The sequence below is a fragment of the Chelonoidis abingdonii genome, chromosome 5, assembly GCF_003597395.2.
Source record: "Chelonoidis abingdonii isolate Lonesome George chromosome 5, CheloAbing_2.0, whole genome shotgun sequence".
NCBI lineage: Eukaryota > Metazoa > Chordata > Testudines > Testudinidae > Chelonoidis > Chelonoidis abingdonii.
The window spans coordinates 20,951,229-20,974,981 of NC_133773.1; the positions used below are offsets into that span (position 1 = coordinate 20,951,229).

General features: G+C 44.2%; 1 protein-coding gene across 1 annotated transcript in view; it reads left to right on the forward strand.

The window, feature by feature from the left end:
* Positions 1 to 23,753, forward strand: part of AFF1 (ALF transcription elongation factor 1) — a 195,309-nt gene that overhangs the window by 74,481 nt on the left and 97,075 nt on the right. The window contains 1 exon segment of the mRNA XM_032800227.2: positions 23,378 to 23,498. Coding sequence (XP_032656118.1) covers positions 23,378 to 23,498 — 121 coding nt within the window.

Consider the following 23,753-nt stretch of genomic DNA (forward strand, 5'->3'; position numbering starts at 1 on the left):
AGTTGGCATCGAGGTTTGTTGCATGGATCGGTTCCTGAGCTAGAGTTACTATGGTGCAGTGTGCAGTTACTGGTGAGAATATATTTCAGGTTGGCAAGTTGTCTGTGGGCGAGGACTGGCCTGCCACCCAAGGCCTGTGAAAATAATGTTTGTGATCCTTTTATTTGCTTTCTTATTTTTGATCAGGGTGTAGACTTTCAAATTTTTCCTCTGTAGCCATGAGACCAAAAAGTATTTTTTTTTCCCTGATGAAATTTGAAATTGTCCTGTAAAATTGCATGGCTTAAGGTGATAAGAAAAATATCAAACATAATGAATCATCATAAAATGGTGAGTGGTGTCATTGGAACTAAAGCTGTTTTGCCAGCTTACTGATAAATAGATTCTTTATTCTCCCTCTTCGCTGTCACTGCATGCCTCTTTTTTTCTGATCCTAGTTCCTGTTGCTTGCTGATTTGCAACTTTCTTCAGGTTGTCTGCATGGCAAAATATCTAACTGAAACTGTTAGACATGTAGTGGAAGGGCTGATGGATTAACAGACTTCCTAGGTGTGTTTATCAGCCACATTCTATTCCTCTGAAAGTTCAAAATGGACATCCTCTCTCTTTAGAGATGGGTTTGTAGAAAGAAGGTTAATTTTTTCACTCCATTAAGAATAATCCTGTGTGTTAGGACCTCTGTGTGTGCGTGCACACACATACATATATGGCTCTTGGATGGGAAAATAGTGGAATGTGTTGAGTAACTACATAAACAAAATACTCTTCAGATTCGAACAGGTTTTTTGTGATCTTCAGAGCTCATATACGTTTGATCTCTGGCAAAAATATATGTGAATGTCTTTTGCTTGTGAGGCTGTCTCTTTAATTCTAATTGACATGATTTAAACAGAACTTTGTGCCCAGTGTAGACAGGGCAAGTCATGTTTTACCAGGGACAGCTAATTATGATTGTTACTAGGTAACCCATCTGAAACTGTGACCTCTTTTTTCTAATCCTAGATGTCATGTGAAAGGGATTGCTGACTGTTAGTAAAACCTTTATTAAAATAAGAAATACTGGAGCAGTTTCTGCATGGTAGACCTTTTATTCCTTTTTGTCATTTCTGTAAAACGGGGTTCCGTACATTAGTTCAGTTAAATACATGCATAAGTATTAGTAAGATCAGGGTCTTAACACAAATAGTGAAAAGTATTTGTTAGATCAAAAATGATCCAGTAGACAGTATGTTGTAGCTTTCAAAATTCTCTTTCAACTCTGAAGTTTTTTTATTGATAAGATAAAGGACAATTTCATAGTTCCTAACAATTCAGTTCTCTTCTTTTCAGCACCCCCTTAAAAAGAAATGCCCCACATGAAAACTAAAGTGGGGTATCTACGACAATAGTGCTAAAAAAGTGTCTAGGACAGCAAAATATTAGGGGCCATGTGTGTTGTTGTAGAGGGGATGTGGTTCCAGTTTGCTTACAGCAGTTAAAAATGTAAGGGTGAAGCTATATTTAGTGGGTTCGCACACATACCTAACTAAGGCTGGTCTTCACTGCAGAGTTAGGACAAGGTATAACTCAAGTGTTGCCCTTAACCAGATTCCTGTTCACTCTTAGAAATCTCTTGAGTTAAGTGATGCTTTAAACTGAGTTTCCAGAATTGAGCCCTAAGTTAATGCAAGAAGGGGACAGAGAGAAATACAGGGAAAGTGAAACCATGGTCATGTAGTCACTTGGGTGATTAATGGCATGTCCTGAAGGTTAGAGTTTAAAAAAAAAACAAACCTCAACATATCCATGAGTAGCTTATAAATTTGATCACAGGGGTAGGTTTTGAGAAGAGACTTGGAAGAGCAGGTGGTGGTCTGGTGAATGACTTCAGCAAGAGGTTTCCATGGAAGAGGGGCCATCTGAAAGGAGATATCAGAAGTATGTGGGAGAAGTGTGAACTAGGACTCAGATGAGGGGTGTAGGGTGAAGTGAGAGGCAAAGGGTTGGCAAACTTGCCATTTATGTATTGTGAAATCTCTAGTCTGTCTTTTGATTTGATTCTAGACTCTTTTCTGAAGAGCCTAATTTACAAGCCTTTTCAAAATGTACATAGTGGTGGAAGGGGTTACACCCTTAATGTTTGTTGATAGTGCCAAGGCCTCCTGTTTACATCTGACAGCCTTTGATCTAGCAGAGTGGTGATGATGTATTTGAAGGGTGAATGTCTCTCTGTCTTTGCCTTTCCTGGATCAGCTTTTTAGGTCTTTGTATGGACAAGTTTTGGCGTGGTCAGTGCTGATTCAGTATCCCTTCAGTGCTAGAGCAGAGAGAACTCAGCGGGGAATTCCAATTCTCTTGTAAGGTTCATCACAGCTGAAGCAAGGTTGCAGTGTCTCACCAGAGATGATCTTGGTTAAAATATCAGTTGGGTTCAGTCCAGGTTTTTATGTTCTGTGAGTGTGTAATACAACTTCAGACACTTGAGTTGAAAAATATTAGCTCAACTGCCTAACAATGGAATGTAATTCTGTAAGTAGTTGCACTTTGGTAGAAGTTGTCATACTTGGGAAAGTTCAGTTACTTCAGCAGAGCTGCTTCCGAATGCTCTTTGCCACCTCTTCCAGCACAGCAGTAGGACCCCCATCATTTCTCCTCAGAGACTAGGATAGATACTGGCTAATTCTATTTGGGTCAAAGTTTGCAAAGTGACAAGAGGCGCAAGTTCATCTTTCATATAAAATTCAGTAACATTTAAACCACAGAAACTGAAATTCATACCTCAGCCAACCAATCCTGGTACACCTCTGCATCAATATAACGCTGTCCCTGGAAGCCAAAAAATCTTACCGCATTATAGGAGAAACCATGTTATATTGAACTTGATTTGATCCACGGGAGTGCACAGCCCCGTCCCCCCGGCGCACTGCTTTACCTCGTTATATCCAAATTCGTGTTATATCAGTTGGCATTATATTGAGGTAGCAATGTAGCTGCTCTGTGCACAGAGAAGGTCTGCAAGGAGACAGTGGGAGCCCAAGAAGGAATACTTCACCAATTCTCTGACCTCTGTGTACTTGGCTGTGGAGCCATAGAGGGGCTGCAGTCACAAGTTCCAATAGCCTCTCCTTTGCTTGAGCCCTTCTACAGATGCTGAACAAATGGCATACTGCTGAGTTGCAGATCCACTTTTCTTTCCTATCCCCACCTCAAAGCGCTTACATGCACTGTGGCAGGGAGCCTGTATGAATCTGTGCTACGTGTCATGCATGGGATGAGAAATCTCCTGGCGTGTGTGTGCTGTGCAGTTGAATGACACTGGTTCTGTTCAATCCCCACAGTTGTTTGACCTCTTGAGACATGGGTGTGTATCTATCTGTAAGTGTCAATATATATACTTGATGATTTTGGCAATTTGTTGAAGTTTACTCCTGTTCTAGTCCTATCCCTATCAAACCCAACCTTAAATTTATCATTGTTCACACACAGAAGGAAGTAAAACTTTGTCTGTTTTCCTTTAATTACACTTCACATATCCACGCCTTCTTAGAAGCCCTCCTGAGAGCATTTCCTTTAGCACAGAGAATGGCAGCATTCGTGTTCCTTGCATAATTATTAATTAACACCTTCTCAGACTCTGTTCTATTGTTGAAGAGACAATGAACTTGTAGATTTCTCTGGGGTCTTGTTTACTGTAGCGTCATCATGAACAGGTGTCTCTTTTTTGTTTTGGGTTTTTTTTAGCTTTACAGCAGTAACATAATTGCGGAGGTGGTATTATTACAGGCACAGAATTAAGCTGACAAGTGCAGACACATATGAATAATTGCTATAGCTTCTTCTTAATGCTCTGAGCCATATTGGTATAAAATTGTTAGTCAAAGATGGCTCCGAGTTTGAACTTGTGGATTCTGGCGCTTGTGCCTTACCACTAACAAACGTCCAGGCTAATGCAGGTTCTAAATGCTTTTAAAATGCATCTGTGCATGCATATTTTTCAAATGCGTCTACACTACAGTCAGTGTTCTCAGAATGTGGGGCAATTACCTTGTATATGGTGCTTAGATTTTATACATCTACAGGAGCAGATTTTCATAATCATGTTTCTTTCTTATGCTAATACGTCACATTGCTAGGGCACTGGGTAGAGAGGGTGGGATAGCTAGCTTGTGTATGGGGGTTTCTTTAATTTTGAAGGGAGATTTTTGTTTAATTTTCTGCTTGTTGGTAAAGCACAATGCTGTAGCTTTTTAGGAGCTTGTCTACCTGATCACTAGGGTATATAGTCCAATCCTGCGGGTTGCTGGTCAAATTATACAAGGAGCTGAGTGCCCAAACTGCGATTTGAAGTAAATGGGTGTTGAGGGCTCTCAGCCTTCCCAAGATCAAGCCCATAACAAACAAACAATAGCATGTGCTGAAAAGAAACTGAAACCTTTCCAGTGTTCAGTAATAAACATATTTTAGCATCAGGAAGTTAATATGTGGTGAGTTTCTCTCCCCACCCCTCCAAAATCTATTCTAAAAAGTAGTAAAGTGGGTAGATATTTAATTTGGCATTAGAACTGATTTCAAATCAAACTTATTTTTACTTATAAAAATGGCTACTCTCTGCTACCTGTCCCAACCCTCCAATGTTCTTTTATCTCAACATAGCCTGAGGAAATGTATATTTGAAACTTGCTAAATGTTTCTCGGTGTTAATTTTTCACATGCTTTTTGTTAGTGAGGAGACTTACGCAGCAGTATTGGATACTGTGTTGGATGATGCTTTAGTCCATAAATGTTTGTAAAGGGATTCTTTCACGCACCACTGAGGTACTGCCCAACAGCAGGGCCTTGATCGGGGTTTCTAAGAGCTGCTGCACTACAAATAGTAGAGCTGTTTAAAAATGGGAGGAAGAAATTAAATTTTTTTTTTTTGCAGTCAAAAAATCAAAATTTTGGAAATTTCAATTTGATAACGCAGTTCCTTAAATTGAAAAAGTTCTCCTAACAGAAATATTTTACTAGTAGTACAAAATATCCACTGCAGAAATGAGATATCAGTTATGATTTGCAGCTGTTCAAAATGTCTATTGAAATAATACCAATCTCTGTACCGGCAATGCCTGAAGGAGTGAAATGAAAGTAAAAATATCCAGCGGGTCTAGATTGGGTTATGGTGTCTTTTAAAAAAAAAAAAAAAAAAAAAAAAAAAAAAAGTGGGGGGGGAGAGGAAGGAGTGGAGAAAGCCTATTGATGTTTTTAGTATCTGTTAAATGTCTTGTTTTCAAATCCCTGGCTTGCAATCGCTTTCACACTGCATAATCCAAGCAGTTTGCTTTTTGAGTTCCACACTGTGTATGGTATGTGTTTAGTGGTAGCTTCCTGTGGCATATTTTACGAAGCTTATGATTGTGAGATGCTAAATAAAACAGCTCTCTCTCTCAAAAAAAAAAATAAAAAAAAAAATCTGTGGCTCTGATCCTGTTCCTATAGATATCAATGGGAATTTGTGCGTCAAGACTTCCATTGCAGTGGAGTTGGGGTTATGTCTGATTGATGTGTCCTGTGCACTTCTTGTGTTCTCTCTTTTTGTAACATACTGAGACTTCAATTAAAAATAAGCATGTCATGATCTTGAGAAACATTAGTAATCAGCTTCTCGTGGGAAAAAAAAAGGTAATCTTTAATGAGAAAAAAGCTTCAATATGTTTGTGATTTCCTGCAGTTGTACTAAAAGGAAATGTTCCCTCCTAATCTTTTGGAGGAAGAGTTGCTGCGTGTGCTGAAGGGAAACTGCACACTTATGCGTTTTGTGTTTGTGTGTTTTCTTGTAGCCTTTCTCCACCCTCTTCCCTGCTGCTGGAGTAATCCCTTTTGGCAGCCAGCAGCAGATCCTGAACGCAGTTAAAAGTGGGAAAGATGATTTTTTGTGGTTGTCTCCTTTTCCCTTGTTCAGGATGCACAGGAACTTTTAGTCTTTAAGGTGCCACTGGACTCCTTGTTGTTTTTGTGGATTCAGACTGACACAGCTATCCCTCATACTTGACAGGAAAGAGGTGAGGATGTAACTTCTCTCCACTCTCTGTTGTTTTTATAAATCTGGGATGCTCTCAGCTGTTACTGTTATGGGTTGCATAGTCACATATGAACCTTTTGAAATGATGCTCTGAGGATTATAATAATGAACTGAGAGTGACTCCACAAGTAATACATGCTTAAGCTCTGTTTTAAACAGTAATGTGGGTGATGTAAGTTAGGGTGTCTACATGAGGGTTTTTCCCCCAAATTTACCACCATTGCTACCAACAGTTCAGTTCCCTATCTGCCTTGTTGCTTCCACTCATGAAAACAAAGGTCAGGTTTCCACTTACATTTTACTAATGTACCTATGTCTGTTTTTTTGTTTTTTTGCTTTTGCCAACCAAGCAGTGCAGGTAAAAGCCCCAGTGTAGACAAAGTTACACCAGTATCAAGGTTCCTTAGCCCTGTTCTGCACTACGAGTTTAGGTCAAATTTAGCAGCTTTACATTGATTTAACCCTGCATGCGTCCACACGACGAAGCTATTTTTTTGTTTTGTGTTTTTTTTACTTAATCAATTTTAAGAGCTCTTTTTCTGTACTCCTCTCCTGACAAAGGGATTAGCGCTGATATCGACCTTGCTGGTCGAATTTGGGGTAGTGTGGTCTCAATTCAACAGTATTGGCCTCCGGGAGCTATCCCAGAGTGCTCCATTGTGACTGCTCTGGACCCCACTCTCAGCTCAGATGCACTGGCCAGGTAGACAGAGAGAGGCCCACAAACTTTTGTATCTCTTTTCCTGTTTGACCAGCGTGACAATCTGCAGGCGAGTGCAGATCTCATCAGCTGTATGGGGAGATGAATCTGTGCTATCAGAACTCGGTTCCAAAAGATGAAATGCCCAAACATTTGAAAAAAATCTTCAATGGCATAAGGACAGAGGCTATAACAGAGACCTGCAGCAGTGCCACTGGAGGGTCGACAGACTACATGGCTTACAGGGAATTAAAATCAACAAAAGGGGTGGATTTGCATCAAGGAGAAACACATACAACTGTCACACAGAATGGCCCCCTCAAGGATTGAACTCAAAACCCTGGGTTTAGCAGGTGAACGCTCAAAACAATGAACTGTCCGTCCCCACACTATTCCAGGCAGGACTGAATCTCCATTAAACTTTTCAAGGTGCCCCTGACAGATCTCACCAAAATAATTGTTGGCCATTGATTTCACAGAGAGAGGAAGGGGGAGCAAATGAATACAAAACAAATCTGGTCTCTTTCTTGTTTTGATCCACTCTATCTCTATTATACATTTTAGGTTGGCAGCAGATAGTGCAGTACGACTGCTAGCCATCGTCATCTCCTGACTGCTCGCCAGAAGATGGTGCAGTACGACTGCAGCCAGGACTGAATCTCCCGGAGATGAAACTTAAAAAGAGAATGACCTGGAGTCACTCCCACTTATGTCCAGGTGCCCCTGACCGACCTCACCGAGGCCGGCTAAAAGAGGAGGAGACGACAATGTCTACCAGTCATAATGCACCATCTGCTGCCAAAAGGCAATCAGCTGCTGCTGTGTGGCAATGTTGTACCACATATGCCAGCAGCACCCAGGAGACGCACAGTGACAGCGAGCTGAGCGGGCTCCATTCTTGCCACGGTATGGCATCTGCATGGGTAACCCAAGAAAAAAGCACAAAACGAATGTTTGCCATTGCTTTCATGAAGGGGGGTTGCTGGGCTGATGAGATGTACCCAGAACCACCCTCGACAATGTTTTTGATCCACCAGGCATTGGGAGCTCAACCCAGAATTCCAGTGGGCGGCGGAGACTGCAGGAACTGTGGAATAGCTACCACAGTACAATGCTCTGGAAGTTGACGCTAGCTTCGGTACTGTGGATGCACTATGCCGAGTTAATGGTCTTAAGTGGGGACACACACAATCTACTGTATAAAATCGATTACAAAAAATCGACTTCTATAAATTTAGATCTAATTTCGTAGCGTAGACATACCCTCATAGTGATTACAGCTTATTTTGGTTCCTGAACTGAAATAAGCTATGCTGGGGTATAAATGTCTTTACCTTAGTGGAGGCGGGGTATGCTGCTTAACTATACTGGTGTAGTTCAAGTGGCAGACTTTTAAGCCTGAACTGGTGACAACTGTGAAATTATGGGTGAAAAAGCTTAGCATACATAAGGCTGTAATGGTTTTATGCTTTTAATAATACATATTATTAATAAATAATACCTAGCTCTTTTCATCAGTAGGTCTCAAAGTACTTGACAAAGGAGTTATTCTCATATCAGTTCCTCATTTTATCGATGAAGAAACTGAGGCATGGTGAGCCCAGTCTCAGCTCTTGGCAGCCTGTAGCTCCTTGGCAGCCTGGGCTACTGCAGACTATTCCAGAATTGGCATTTCCAGGCGCCGAGCTCCTTGGGAGTTCTGGCTCCTGTATTGTCCGAGATGTTGGGATGCTGGATGGGTCAGGGGACCTTGGAAACATTTCAAAAAGGTTTTTCACTAAAATGTCATGTTGTTGTCTTTTCAAAACAATTTTGGAATTCCCTTTGTGTAGGAAAAACTTGTAATTTCAGTTTATTTTCCGTCTAGTTTCCAGCCCGCTCTGCTTAGATGACGAGGTGGTAGATGCTTTTTAAATACCCAAAGTAGACATACCACCTTCAGAGCACAGAAAAAGGCTGGCTATCTTCAGTAGGTGCATGCTTCAGGGACAGGCTTCCCTGTACAGTGGCTGGATCTTTTTGAAAACTTCTGGGGCCTAATCCTCCTCCTGGGAGGAAATTAAGAATAGCCCTAGAAGTCTGTATTGCAATGGATATAAGGCTCTAGATGTTTTGTGACGTCTGTGTCAGGTTTGCCCCTCTGTCTAGAATTGGGAATGTATGTGGGGTCACCAGCCTCCAGTGTTGGCTTATGGTAGTAGAGTTATGGTCTCTCTGGGTATGTCCACACTGCACATGAAGCCCAGGCTCTGGTTTAATTTGGATCCCAAGCCCCCCTTCTGTTCACATGCCTATCAGTTTGTCTCGGGTCAGTAAGCACTCAGGACACAGGTCCTAGGGCACTTCTGGAGGGTGGGTTAGGGCCTGAGTTGTGCTGTGACTCTGGTCCAAGCCCTGTTATTTTACAGTATGGACACAGCTCAAGCTGCAGACTTGAGTCAGAAGGTCTGCACAGTGCAGTATGGACTCCTTAGCATGGCTGTGAGATGGGTCCAGCAATTGTAAGCCTAGGTTTACAGTGCCGCATGGACACTCAAGTGAAAGCTCAGGAAATTGAGTCTACAATTCCATGTCTCTCAGACCTGGGGTTACAATGCAGTGTTAATGCCAAGATTTTCGAAACTGATTAGTAATTTTAAGGTGCCCTACCCAAAATATCTTTTTAAAAGGATCTGATAATCACAGGCCAGGTCCTTGGTGCTTTATGAAAATAAAGCTCCTTTTTAAAATGTCTCAAATTGGGCTCCGATAATCGTTTTTGAAAATTTTGGCCCAAGTACTTCTCTATACGTGAACTAGAATCCAAATAACTACATTGTTTTAATTCACACCTTTAATTATTTCTGTGTAAATCTCTGTGAATGCTCTTATTTTAGATTTAGAGTGGGCTCTGTTTTTTGATTATCTGAATTTGGTAAAACACAGACTTAAATTTATTTGAAATAGTGTGTTCTTAATCTGAAATAATATCCACAGATGTGCACAGAAATAGATAAAGGTGTGAATTAAAGCCAATCTTAGTTTTTGTCTCTAGTTTGTTATAGAGACCTTACTTCTTAATTGGCCATGTAGTTGGAAAATTCCAAACTTGAAGCTAATGGAAACCAATGCACCCCACCCTCTCTTCTCTTTCAAAAATGTATCTTCTTTGGTGCACTTAAATGAGAGGAAAATAAGCCTCTGTTAACCCTGAATGAAGGTTGGTGGATTGGTTTAAAAAGTGAGCAAGAGAGTAGATCAGGTTAATTAAAACACAAATCGGAGTGCACAGGACAAGTGGGTAGTCAGCTGTGCCTAGTCAACAGTCTGGGCCAATAGTTTCCATGACAGCATTAAATGGCATTTAGCAATAATACATGACTAACCTCATTTAGCAAATCCTGGTAGACCAGTACATGTGAGAATACTCGCATCAGCCAGACTATTTCAGAGCACACATGTTTGTGTTCTGCTGGAATTGGTGTCATCACAAAAACTTAGTTTGGGCTTTTTTCCTTTCTTCCTTGCTATATCTTTGTGTTTGGCTTTTTTTCTTTTTTTTAAATTCATGGTTGTGGGGCAGAGAAGGTTCAGAGACAGAAAAGGCGAACCAGCAAGCCCTCTTAAGCCGATACTCCTTCAACACCTGGGAGGCGGTCAGCAAATTCACGGAGCTGATCCCACAAGACTCCCGTCAGGAGTTACAGGCCGTATTCTCTCTGTTCACGACACGGAGGAACAGAGAGGGTTCCTGCCGACTTGAGCGTTCTCGCCTGCAAGCCTCGCTGGACTCGGTAGAAAGAGGGATGGAATTCCGCAGCCATAGAACGAAGCTCGCCCTCCTCGCAATGCCAATGCGCTGCGCCTTCTGGTTGCAGTGTCGGCCTACCCGCCCGAGTTGCAGCACCACCATACAGGACTTGCCATTTGATACACAGGGTCTCTTCTCGCAAACATTTTCCTAGACTACAAAGTCTACAGGACAACAGGGTTATTCATGTGTCACTTGGCACTGCATACCCCTCAAACTCAAAGACGGTCATTCCGCCCTCAACCCCAGCACCCTACCCCCGCCTCGCCCCGAGACAGGACTTTGCCGCAGGCGTGCGGCCGTGTTCAACCCTCAGTGGCAATTCGGGCCTTGCGCTAGACGGTCAATAATGCCGCTGGCAATTCGGTCCCGCCAATCATCGGGACCAGGTCCATTTATTATTTGACAGGTCCGCGCCGAGTAAGCTAGCAAGCTATTTAATAGCAATAGTTGACCCCCCTCACTCCGGATACCGCTCACAGTTTCCAACCGCCTTTGCTCTTTCCTCCCCGCGTAAAGCCAATGAAGCCTTAACATAAGCATCCTCAAACCCCTGGAAACTCCGGTCCCAGCTAACATCGAGCTCAGTATGGGTACCTGCGCTAAACATGGTGCGCAACTCTGCGATAACCGTCTCCAATTTCGGTTTCTACGGCAGTCACCTCCGCAAGTTCACTCCCTCCTTCCCACACGTCCTCCTCTTTCAGTGACCCCCTCCCAGTCTAACGAGCAACTCCTCCTGCAGGAGTCCACAAGCTGGTTGCTCTTGCCAATCGCGCCAAAGCTAGAGGAGGTACGGAGGGAAGCTCGCAAGGGGCAAGGGTGCTATTCCGTTATTTCTGAGTCCTCACCAGGTGAAATCAGGTCTTCCCATCCTAGGACTCTGCCGACTAGAGACAAATCTTCAGAGAAAGTTCATATTCTGTCATGAGTGTGGCTGGGGACCATACATTCCTCCATGGTATTACCAACCTGGGACGATTATGGTACGCCCTGCTCGACACGGAGGGAGCAAAAGATCTTTCAATACCAATGCCATTTACCGCCCCCACAGGAGGTAACCTGCTGTTTCTGGTGAATCGAGTTCATTACCAGTTCAAAGGTCCTCCCCTTTGGGTCTTTCGTCGGCCCTCGAGGTTTCACAAAATGTCATATGGCGGTTGTTGCCGCTTTCCTCCGCCGTGTCAGTTGCATTCACGATCCCTTCTCCATCCTGCTCACACACGACTGGGCTTATCATTGGGAACCAGTAGACCTCAATTCACCAGCCATGTCGACAGCACCTAAGAGACAAACGCTCCTCTCGCAGGCTTGAGACCCTGGATTGTCAATCTGGACAAGTCCACATGCGAATGGTGCACCTAGGCGCAAATACGGATAGAAGTTACATGTTAGCAGGCAATCCTGAAGCCAAAGGGAGTTTGCTGACTGCGACTCTTCCTCTGCGACAGCCAGCTTGCCCCCGCACCCGACCTTTGCACAGCCCATATGCTCCCTGGTGCCACAGCCTGCAGAGGTTTCCCACTTACCTGGGCCGCCCGTACTTGCCTGGCCTTGTCTTCGGACGGACCTTGGTTCCGCATTGTGTCCTCGTTATCCAAGTACGCCATTGTAATTACGAATGCGCCCGCTACAAGCCTGGCTCGCTTCGGTCTACCGACCGAACAGGGACGCCTTAGACATGATTCTAACGATCGCACCGGGAGTCCTCAGCTCCCTCGACTGGTGGAAAGAGTCACCGCTGGTGTGTGCGGGCCTGCCCTTCCACCCTCCCAGCCCTCCGTGTCCCTAACAACGGACGCATCTGTGCTGGGCTGGGGCGCACACCTGGGACCCTGGCGCACCCAAGGCCTTTGGTCACCCCGAGAGCTGACTCTTCATATCAATGTCCGAGAGCTCAGGGCAGTACGCCTGGCGTGCCAACCGTTCCTCAGCCACCTACAGGGCCGTTGTGTTGCAGTATTCACGGAAAACACGACAGCCATGTGTTACATCAACAAGCAGGGAGGCACAAGGTCATCTCCCCTGTGACAGGAAGCGATCCGCTTGTGGGAATTCTGTGTAGCCCACTCCATAGACCTGGTAGCCTTCTTTCTCCTGGGGGTCCGGAACACACTCGCAGATCACCTGAGCAGGTCCTTCCTCACACACGAATGGTCCATCCGACTGGACGTCCTCCATTCAATCTTCCGGAGGTGAGGCTTTCCCCAGATCAACCTGTTTGCATCCAAAATGAACAGGAAATGCCAGGTGTTCTGTTCCCTACAAGGTCGCTCTCCGGGCTCCCTGTCGGACGCCTTCATGATCCCGTGGTCAGGTCGCCTTTGCTATGCCTTCCCACCGTTTCCCCTCGTCCACCGAGTCTTGCTCAAAGTCTGCAGGGACAAAGCCTGCCTCATCCTGATCGCGCCGGCTTGGCTGCGACAGCACTGGTACCCCAGGCTGCTCGACCTGTTGGACCCGATCCCTCTGCTGCTGTGGCCGGACTTGATCACGCAGGACTTCGGCAGGCTTCATCACCTGGACCTGCAGTCCCTCCACCTGACAGCATGGTTTCTAGTTGGTTAAACCAGTTGGAGCTGAGCTGTTCCGCTGCAATGCAACAGGTGTTGCTTGGTAGCAGAAAGTCCTCCATGTGGTCGACATACCTCGCGAAATGGAAGCGCTTCTGCTACTGGCATGCCCAGCATGGTCACTCACCATGCTCTGTATCAATCCCCACCATCCTGGATTATTTGTGGGCTCTCAAGGAGCAGGGGTTGGCTATCTCCACACTGCGAGTCCACCTCGCCGCCATATCCACCTTCCATCCGGGGGAAGCTGGCAATACCATTTTCTCCCATCCGATGTCTTCCAGGTTCCTCAAGGGCTTGGAACGGTTATACCCTCAGGTCAAGCCCCCTACCCCTACCTGGGACCTAACCTCATTGTTCTAAAATAGGCTCATGGGGCCCCCTTCGAGCTTTGGCCACAATGTTCTTGCTGTACTGTCCTGGAAGACGCTTTCCTAGTCGCCATTTACCTCGGTCGGCGTGTCTCGGAACTCCGCGGCTGACTGTGGATCCTCCCTATACCATCTTCCATAAGGACAAGGTACAGCTGCTACCTCACCGCATTCCTCCCAAAGTCGCTCCGCTTCACGTGAACCAGGACATCTTTCTGCCGTGTTCTTTCCAACACGACGCGTCGAGACAGATAGAACAACTTAGCTCGCCATCTGGGGACGTCCGGAAGGGCAGCCTCCGTCACGCGTTGTTCTACATCAAGCGGGACCAAAAGGCGCCTTCCGTTTGCCAGCTCACCGTGCGAACACTCTTTAGCAACCTGACTGGCCCAATTGTAGCGGTGGCGGAACGTATAGAGAGCGTCCGCGCCGCGACAATCTCCTGACAACCTCTCCAGCCAATTGCATGTTGGTCCGTCATGATCCGAGGCTTGCTATGACTTGGCTCAGTCAGCCAGGCCATCTCAACGCCCACTTACGCTGAGCTCACAGCCGTCGTCTGCTGCTGTTCTTGGCGCAATGTTCCTGTGACAGGAAAGACTGCCTGCAGGGGCCACTTGGTCTTATCTTAGCTCCCACGACTAACTCTGTGCGGCGGACCCTGAAACCATTATGCATTGGTCAACAATCTAGGACGCCGCTGCCTTTCGGCTCCGGCGTCTTGTATTCCACTAGTGTCTCTCTCCAACCCCACGGCCTTGGTAGAGGAGTCTTTGTGAGAACACGCTAACTGGAATGATATGAGCAAGCACCGAAGAGAAAAGACGTGTACTCACCGTTTGTAGCTGGTTGATCTCCCTTCGAAGTGTGTTGTTCATATCCATTCACACCCACCTCCTTCCCCACTGTCAGAGTAGCCGGCAAGAAGGAACTGAGGAGCGGGCGGGCCGGCAGGGGTATATATCAGGCGCCATACCAGCGCCACTCCAGGGGGCGACCTGCCGGCCCACCGAGCGTTGCTAGGGTAAAAGTTTCTCCGACGAACGTGCACGCGGCGCGCGCACACCTAACTGGAATGGATATGAGCAACACATCTCGAAGAACAACAATTACAAAGGTGAGTAACCGTCTTTTCTCTGCTTGAGGTTGATGTACATCAGGGGTGGGCAAACTTTTTGGACCAAGGCCACACCTGGGTATGGGAATTGTATGGCAGGCCATGAATGCTCACAAAATTGGGGCTGGGGTGCAGAAGAGACTGCGGACTCTGGGGTGGGGCCAGAAATGAGGAATTCAGGGTGTGGGAGGGGGCTCCGGGCTGAGGCAGAGGGTTGAGCTGCGGGGGTGGGGCCCACCAGCTGGAGGTGTGAGCTCGGGGGTGGGGCTGGGGATGAGGGATTTGGGGTGTAGGAGGTGCTCTAGGCTAGGATTGAGGGGTTGAGAGGGTGGGATGTGGATTGGGGTTGCGGCGTGGGAGGGGCACAGGGGTGCAGGCTTCAGGCAGCGCTTACCTCAAGCAGCTCTCGGAAGCAGCGGAATGTCCCCCCCTCTGTCTTCTATGTGGAGGCATGGCCAGGTGGCTCTGTGTGCTGCCCCGTCCGCAGGCACTGCCCCCGCAGCTCCCATTGGCCAGGAGCTGCATAGGAGGAGCCAGAATGGGGACATGCCGCTGCTTCTGGGAGCCTCGCCACGTGCGAGTGTGGAGCAGTCCCTGACCCTGCTCCCCACCTGCTGTGCGGGAGTGGGGCAAACGCCAGACCCCGCTCCCCAGCGGGTGCTCGAGGGCCAGATTAAATTGACTGGCTGGCTGGATCTGGCCCGTGGGCTCTGGTTTGCCCACTCCAATCTATATGTACCTAAGATCACACCTACAATGCTTGTCTGAAGAACTCTCACTTCGGGTCTGATCCAAAGCCCACTGAAGCAAATAAACACATTTCCATTGACATCACTGGGCTTTGTCTCAAGCACCTAGTAACAAAGAAATGAATCAGCCAGTGTATAGTGCTCTGAAACATAAGCTGATTTGATAAAATTACGTATACATAACACATCAGAAGAACTACATGCTTCATGATAACATTTTACTGTTTTTCTTTGGTTCAATTTGTGGGAAGCAACAGACGTGTGATCTATGATCATTCAACGAAAACAACCTCCACGTTTTTCTTAGACCTAATTTCTTATTTTAAAATTATCAGTGTTCTTAAGCAGAATATATATATTTTATTTCCTTCACAGCTGAGTCAAGTAGGGAGAGATTTACAGGCTAGTAGTGGTTTTCACATCAATAAAATCACAATTTTAAATGTTCATAAATTAGAACTAATGCTCTTCAACTTTAGTTTGTTGCTAAAGATATTTTGTGTGCACGCGCACATGCCTGAGCATTTGTTCAGACATATTTATACACTCTCTCTTTCATAGCAGAATAATCAGAACAACCTGCTGGCTCTCTAGCTATAACATATGCTTGTTGTCCCCCCAGCCAGGCCCACCCACAGAGCAGATGCATGCAGAACCTAGGTTTGCACTGACAGTACATGACATCTCTTTTTGCACAAAGATGCAATATGATCAGGTTGTCTCACCGTGTTTTTTCCCTAAAGGAAAACTGGCTCATTTTGCATGTGGAAAAAACACCCAGGATGTTAACTGAAGCCATCCAAAACATTACAGGCAGACATTTTAAAGGAAGTTTATCTACATTGTCCAGTTGAGAAAATAACTAATGCAAAGAGACTGAAAAGACAGAGTTTAGTTAACTTCTTGCTTGGTTTTTAGAAGTAATTTGGGTCTTTACAGATGACTGTCAAAGCCACCTGGAGGGATGGCAAGATGCCAGCTCTCACAGTTCAGGGCAGTTGCACCTGTGTTTTCCCTCTGTGGTCCCTCAAGGGAACCCACTCTAGGCTTCCCACTCCTCAGCTGTCACCTCTCTTGGGTAGAGACCTGTGTGTGTCTCTTTCTCCTGATTGTGGATTTTCCAGGCTGCATAATGCCCTGCCTATACTGTGATATTGCCAGCAACCCAGACCACTGAAATAGGTCGGCATCTGCGCTTTCTAAGAAGTAGATTTATTCTTAAGGGAAAGCATTACAGAGAAAACGTATTAAAATAATAAAGGAATCTACACGCATGATTATAAGCTTACCAGAGATCACCCCCAGTTCCAACAAGGGCTCTGGTAGGAGTCAATCCTTCATACCCTCCAAAAGGAGTTTTTCTGTGGTCAGAAGTTCATAACCACCTTAGCTCAAAACTATGCCACCCATGCATAGTTTAGTCTTTCCTTTATACAGCTTGAGCCTTTGATCTTGATACTCTAGGAATAGGTAATCAATAGCCAGTAGTTCTCTCCTCAGGGCGTAGTTTCAAAAGGCCAGTTTTTGCATAACCAAAGGTAGGGAATTTGCATTCAGCTCCCCAGGTAAACCACTTGATACTGTTTGTCCCAAAAGTCCATTCTTATCTGGCACATTGTTCAATACGGTCCTTTGGCATTCATAACCCCTCCCAGGGTTCAGATCACATCTTCCCACAATAGGTTACATGCAGTCCAGGCCCACAATAATACATTTGCCTTTAATACAATGGACTCCAAAGATACTTCAATTTAATTCCATGAAGGTTGTCATGGATATTGCAGAAAATTGCTACATGTAGCATGCCAGCTTCTCATTAACCAAGGATTGATAGATCCTTGAGTCAGAAACCATTTTTTGGGGGAAAACCATCAAGATCATTTGCAGTAAAGAACAAATTACTGCACATAACGAGAGAGAAAGAGACTTAATAAAGGTGGTCTCTCTCCTTCGGAAGAGCGCCTGCAACATGCTAATCCAATAAAGAATACACTTCTTAAATCGTCATCCTTTGGTAAACACATTTTCATGGATTAAAATATGGATTACCAAGCGGTTAGTGCAGGGGTCAGCAACCTTTCAGAAGTGTTGTGCCAAGTCTTCATTTATTCACTCTAATTTAAGATTTTGTGTGCCTGTAATACATTTTAATGTTTTTAGAAGGTCTCTTCCTATAAGTCTATAATATATAGCTAAACCATTGTTGTATGTAAAGTAAATAAGGTTTTTAAAACGTTAAGAACCTTCATTTAAAATAAAATACAGAATCCCCTGGACTGGTGACCAGGGCCCGGGCAATGTGAGTGGCACTGAAAATCAGCTCGCGTGCTGCTCTTTGGTATGCATGCCATAGGTTGCCTACCCCTGGGTTAGTGTGTTAATTGCTAGTATATACTAGTTGAAAGACTTGGTTGGGAGAGAAATCAAGGATCCCGTAAATCATCATCAGAGTTCTTATATAACACCTATTCCTGTCCGTATACGTGTTGATAGATGGCAATATATGTGTCTTTAAAACTCTTATTTACCTCTAGCAATTATTTTTATCAACTAAATATCCCAAAATGTTTCAAATGCATATCTTACATTTGCTCCATTTTGAACAATGGCTATTTCTCATCCTGAATAATGGTGCATAATACCTGCAAATGGCCCCCTCTTTAAAATAAGAGTAACTGAGTTTTTTGTTCTTTTTTTTAAATGTTAGGGAGGGGTCTGTGTAAGGAAGAGGTGGTTTATTCTAAATCTAATAATGTTGACAGCATTCTTTAAATGGTTTTGGTTTTTGCCTTTGTATTTTTATACTTTATTCTCTTGGAAGCAAGCAAGCAAGCAAATAAAAATCTGTTATCCTTAACATGGCTTTGGAGCGGAGCCTGGAGCTGGAGCACAGAGCAGCTCCAGAGCAGTGGAGTTGCAGGTTTTTTGCCTGGAGCTTGCTCCAGAGCCAGAGCATGGCTCCAAAGCCCTGATCCTTAAGATAGGTTGATTTTTTTTCTCATGTTGTTTAGATTAATATTTTAAACAGTGTTTACTTGGCATGATCTTTTCCTTCTACATGAAGTTGTGCCAGCTCAGTGGCCACTCTCAGGAGAGGCCTAGGTCTGGAGCTGGAAAGATGTTGCAGTATCTCAAATTAACAATGGCAAACTTTTTCGTCAGGAAAGCTTTCGCAACACCTGCATGCACTTTCCTCTAGCCTGTGTTGTCACTCCCTTCATGAGAATTAGTTCACCCGTCATTGTAAAATAAAAAAAATCATTACAATGTTAATTTTTTTTTAAAATGTTCAGAATTCAGTATATCTACAAGGGCAGTCTGGGTTTTCATGACTTACCTATGGACTGTCAGTCCATGCAGATCACAACAAAATGGAAGGGGAAATCTTGGTCTTTTTGAAGCGTTTCCCCCACTTACAGTCAAAGAAGCTAAATCTGGTTCCAAGCAAGGAAGCTGATGAATTTTCTATTTCATGCCCATTCCTCAAATGCCCAATGAATGATGAAGGGTCTTCTATCAATTCTTGCACAATGTGACTGGGAAAGTGAGTTTATACTTACGGGAACAGTGAAGGAAATATTTTGGAAATGTGATATTGATGTGAGATGGGAAGAGTTCCACACCCTTGGTTTCACCTACGTCTCTTTGTAATGATGGAAGTTGGAACAAATATAAATAACACTTCAGGATGTGACTGCAATTTACACTTACAGATTCCAAGTTCAGAAGGCATTCTGATCATCTAGTCTGACCTCCAGTATATCACAGGCCACAGAACTTCCACAAAATCATTTCTAGAGCATCTCTCTCTGAAGAGAGAGAGAGAAAGAGAGAGTGTAATTGAAATTGAAGTTCAAAATGTAAATCACTTTCTCTAGCTGGAAAATATTTCTCTGTTCCCTCACTTAAAATGAGAAAAAGAACAGTATGTTCTCAAGTTGTCTAACACATGATGTTTATAGCTTGGCTGGCAAGATGACAGAAAATGTTTTCAGCTCCCCCAGGCTGTCTAGTCTTCTAGAGCGTTTATTACCAGCAAACACTATGGTGTCATGGTAGTTAACAATACTGTGGTCAGCAGAGGAGGAAGGGGTTAAATAGGGGTTCAGAACTTTACTCTAAAAACATACATGCACCTTGCCTACTTTAGGATTGTACGCAAAGATTCTCTTTATTAAAAAAAAAAGAGGGGGGGCATCTAAAGTGAGGCTCCTAAATCCATATTTAGACACCTGGTTAAGTGGTCTGGTTTAAAAAAAAATGAGCGTCCAGCATTAATCCTGACTTGAATGGGAGATGCAGGATGTTGAATGTGTTTTTTTTTTGTTTTTTTTTGTTTTTAAACAAGGCCACTTATTGTGGGGCCTGAGTATGGGTTTAGGAACTTTAAGCACCTGTTTTTTGAATACCTTGACCAGAGCTGTGTTGCAAGCTTTCTGCTTGCACAAAACTGAACAACCTTGCCCTTCCCTTCCTCTGAGGCCCTGCCCCTGCTCACTCCATTCCCGCTTGCTCTCCCCACTCTCACTCACTCGCTTATTTTCACCAGGCTGGCTCAGGGAGCTGAAGTGTGGGAGGGGATGAGGGCTGGGGTTGTGACCAGAAATAAGGAGTTCAGAGTGCAGGAGGGGACTCTAGGCTGGGGTTGGGGTGCAGGGTGGGGGGCGTGAAAGCTCTGGATGGGGTTGCAGGCTCGGGGGTGGGGCTGGGGGTGAGGGATTTGGAGTGTAGGAGAGTGCTCTGGGCTGGGACTGAGGGGTTCGGAGGGCGGGAGGGGGATCAGGTCTGAAGCAGAGGTTGGGGCATGGAGTGGGGAAGCAGTGGCATGTCCCTGCTCCTACCTCCTATGTGGAGGGGGGCAGGCAGGATCCCTTTTCGACCGAGTGTTCCAGACACCTGGTTACCCTAAACCAGTCAAAAAGATATATTGGATTCTATTTTCCTGCCAAGGAATTATATGGTGCCCCCAATGGAGGACGTCTCACATTTTACAGATGCACAGTATAATGAGTGACTCTGTAGTTAAGAGTGGGAAACCTGTCTATTCTAAGATCTGATGTTCATGCTATTACCTTTTTCCAAAAACAACCTTTTGGTTTGACCTTTTCGATGTTTATTCTCAGTCGTGAAGTGACTCTTGCAAAGTTTTCAAAGGAAATATATTAAACCATTTTACTTACTAGAATGTGAGGAAAATGCTGTTTCATACTTTTTAAAAAAAAACAAACCACCTTTCCAGATAATTCAAATAGCATCATTCTTAAAACTTTGTTCATTGTCAACTTTAAATCTATTACATTTTTTTGAAGGTGGCAAACATAGTTTCAGGTACCAAATCTGGCCCAGATTCCCCCTGTCAATATTTGTGACTTTTACAATCACACTTTTCTATTTAAAAAACAAAAGATGGGGGGAAAAAACAACCCATCCCAACAAAACCCCTCCAGCTTATTCTCTGTGTGAACTCTCTCCCTCCTTCCCCTTCCAAAACAACAACAAAATCACTTTGAGAAACTGACTAGCTAACTGACTATACACAGGAATAAGTGAAACTTGCTACACACAGAGTGCTGTTAAGTATACAAAGTAAACAAACTGAAAAAACTTTACTGTTTCAGCTACATGTTACCTGGAACAATAGTACACGAACATGCTTCATAAAGAGGTTTCTGAATATATTTTGTTTTGTAATTGACTGTGAGCCTTTCAAATCTGGTATATGTGTACTACTCATTGGGAATTCATACTTCGCTATATTTGGGAAAAAATAAGGAATAATAAAGATTTTTTTTTTTTAAATTTTGCATATGCCTCACACTTAAACACATTAATTTTCCTTAATGTCATATGTATGTACTGGCTGTACTCATTTATCTGGAAGTTTGCCTTTGGATAGCATCACATCCTAAAAGTTGAACAAAGTCACAGATACCCTGCCAGCAGTGGACAGACTGCTGGGTAAACTATTAGAGCAAAATATGATCTTTACAATCAAATAGTGTTTTGTCATCACATTTGTACAATAAAATGAGTCATGGACTAGCACAGAATTGAGAAACTATCCTAAATCCTTCATGAGTGAACTAACTGACTCCTATGCCAAGACAAGTATCAGAGGGGTAGCCATGTTAGTCTGTATCCACAGAAATAACAAGGAGTCTGGTGGCACCTTGAAGACTAAGATTTATTTGGGCATGTGCTTTCATGGGTAAAAACCCCACAAAACACCACTGGCCATCACATACGGCCCTCAGCTAAAATCTCTCCAGCACATCAACGATCTACAACCTATCCTGGAAAACAATCCCTCACTGTCTCAGACCTTGGGAGGCAGGCCAGTCCTCACTTACAGACAGCCTCCCAACCTGAAGCAAATACTCACCAAACACCACTCCACAGAAACACTAACCCGGGAACTAATCCCTGTAACAAACCTCGTTGCCTATTCTGTCCCCATATCAACTCTAGTGACACCATCAGAGGACCCAACCACATCAGCCACACCATCAGGGGCTCATTCATCTGCACATCTGCTTATGTTATATATGCCATCATGTGCCAGCAATGCCCCTCTGCCATGTACATTGGCCAAATCGTACAGTCCCTACGTAAAAGAATAAGTGGACACAAATCGGACATCAGGAATGGTAACATACAAAAGCCAGTAGGAGAATACTTCAGTCTTCCTGGACATTCTATAGCAGATTTAAAAGTAGCCATCTTTCAACAAAAAAACTTCAAATACAGGCTTCAGAAAGAAACTGCAGAACTAAAATTCATTTGCAAATTTAACACCATTTATTTGGGCTTGAATAGGGACTGGCTGACTCACTACAAAAGCAACTTTCCCTCTCCTGGAATTGTCACCTCCTCATCAATTGTTGGGAGAGGACTACATCCACCCTGACTGAATTGGCCCTGACAACACTGATTCTCCACTTGTGTGGCAACTCCCTTCTCTTTATGTGTCAGTATAATAATGCCTGCATCTGTAATTTTCATTCCATGCATCTGAAGAAGTGGGTATTTTACGCATGAAAGCTTACACCCCAATAAATCTGTTAGTCTTTTAAGGTGCCACCAAACTCCTAGTTGTTTATACAAAGACAGGCCTCTGCCTGCCTTTTGGGTATGTCTAAAACTTTTCAGCGCTAGGGGGAGGGGGAGAAGTTATCACTGATGTTTTAATATTGGGACACTGTTGTGGCCTGTCCTGTCAAGAGGAATGTAATCACTGTGTGTGTGTAGTAGGCCATGAGAAAGGAAGGGTGGAACTCACACAGACTTTCTCTTACAAGACGTACGTACATATTAGAGTAATGGATTCTTTTATTTTTCAGTAACATTTGTCAAGGGAAGCTCAATTACTGCATCTGGTGTTCTATGAAGTCTTCCTTTTGTGGATGTGTCACAGTTCTATAGCTGAATTGATGTAGGCACAAAGAGGTCAAGGGACTTCCCTATTATCTCTGTTTGTGAGTGGCTCTAGTCAGTGTTCTCTTGATTCTTAAACCCTTTTGCTTGAATCTTTTCATCAGACTACATGGCCTCCCAAATAAACAGCTTGCAACATAAATATTTAATTTAAAGTAAAGCATTTAATTTAAAATATACACCTAGTCAAGAGGATGTTGTATGTAGTGTTTCAATTTTCATATAGACCGCTGCCTCTGAATTTGAATGACAGCTCTGTGGTCAGAAATCTTGCTGACTTCTCCTCTAGCTGAGCGTCTTTATAAAGTTATTAATCCGTTTGCTTTCCTTGGTGTAGGATGTCAGGAATAAAACTCTTCAGCGTAGCCAGCACATTGACATATTTGCTGTGTGAGCTCTTCCCACGCCATGTGCTGACTGCCTTATGCGACTAATACATCAATCCAATTATCCAATAGATTTTATGGTTTTTAAACTCAGTTGGCTTGTTGGAAGTGTGGTGGTAGCTGAGGAAATGGCTTTTGCATAGCGCAGACCCTTGTTTCAACAGTGCTAGGTGAAAGTAAAATGCTAACGAATCTTTTTTCCTTCTCTCTCCAAAAGCTTGTACAATGAGGATAGAAATTTGCTCCGGATCAGAGAGAGAGAGAGACGGAATCAGGAAGCTCTTCAGGAGAGAGACACATACCCGGAAAATGCCCCCCTCTTTGCAGAACCTTACAAGGTATTGATAACGTATCATGTTGCAGAGAGGAGGGGGAAGGAGATGTGACCTTCATATACACTATAACATGTCTACGTGTACAGTAGAACCTTCTCAGTATGCACATGCAACCCCCAGGTGTTTTGCTTTGCAGTTTGAGACCAGCCAGTGAGCACTTGACTCGTTGGGGGCTACCCATTCATCACTAAGTACAGCGGGAAACAAGGTAGTTGGTTGGGGATGCGGGGAACTGCTAAAGTCCCAATTGCACCCTTT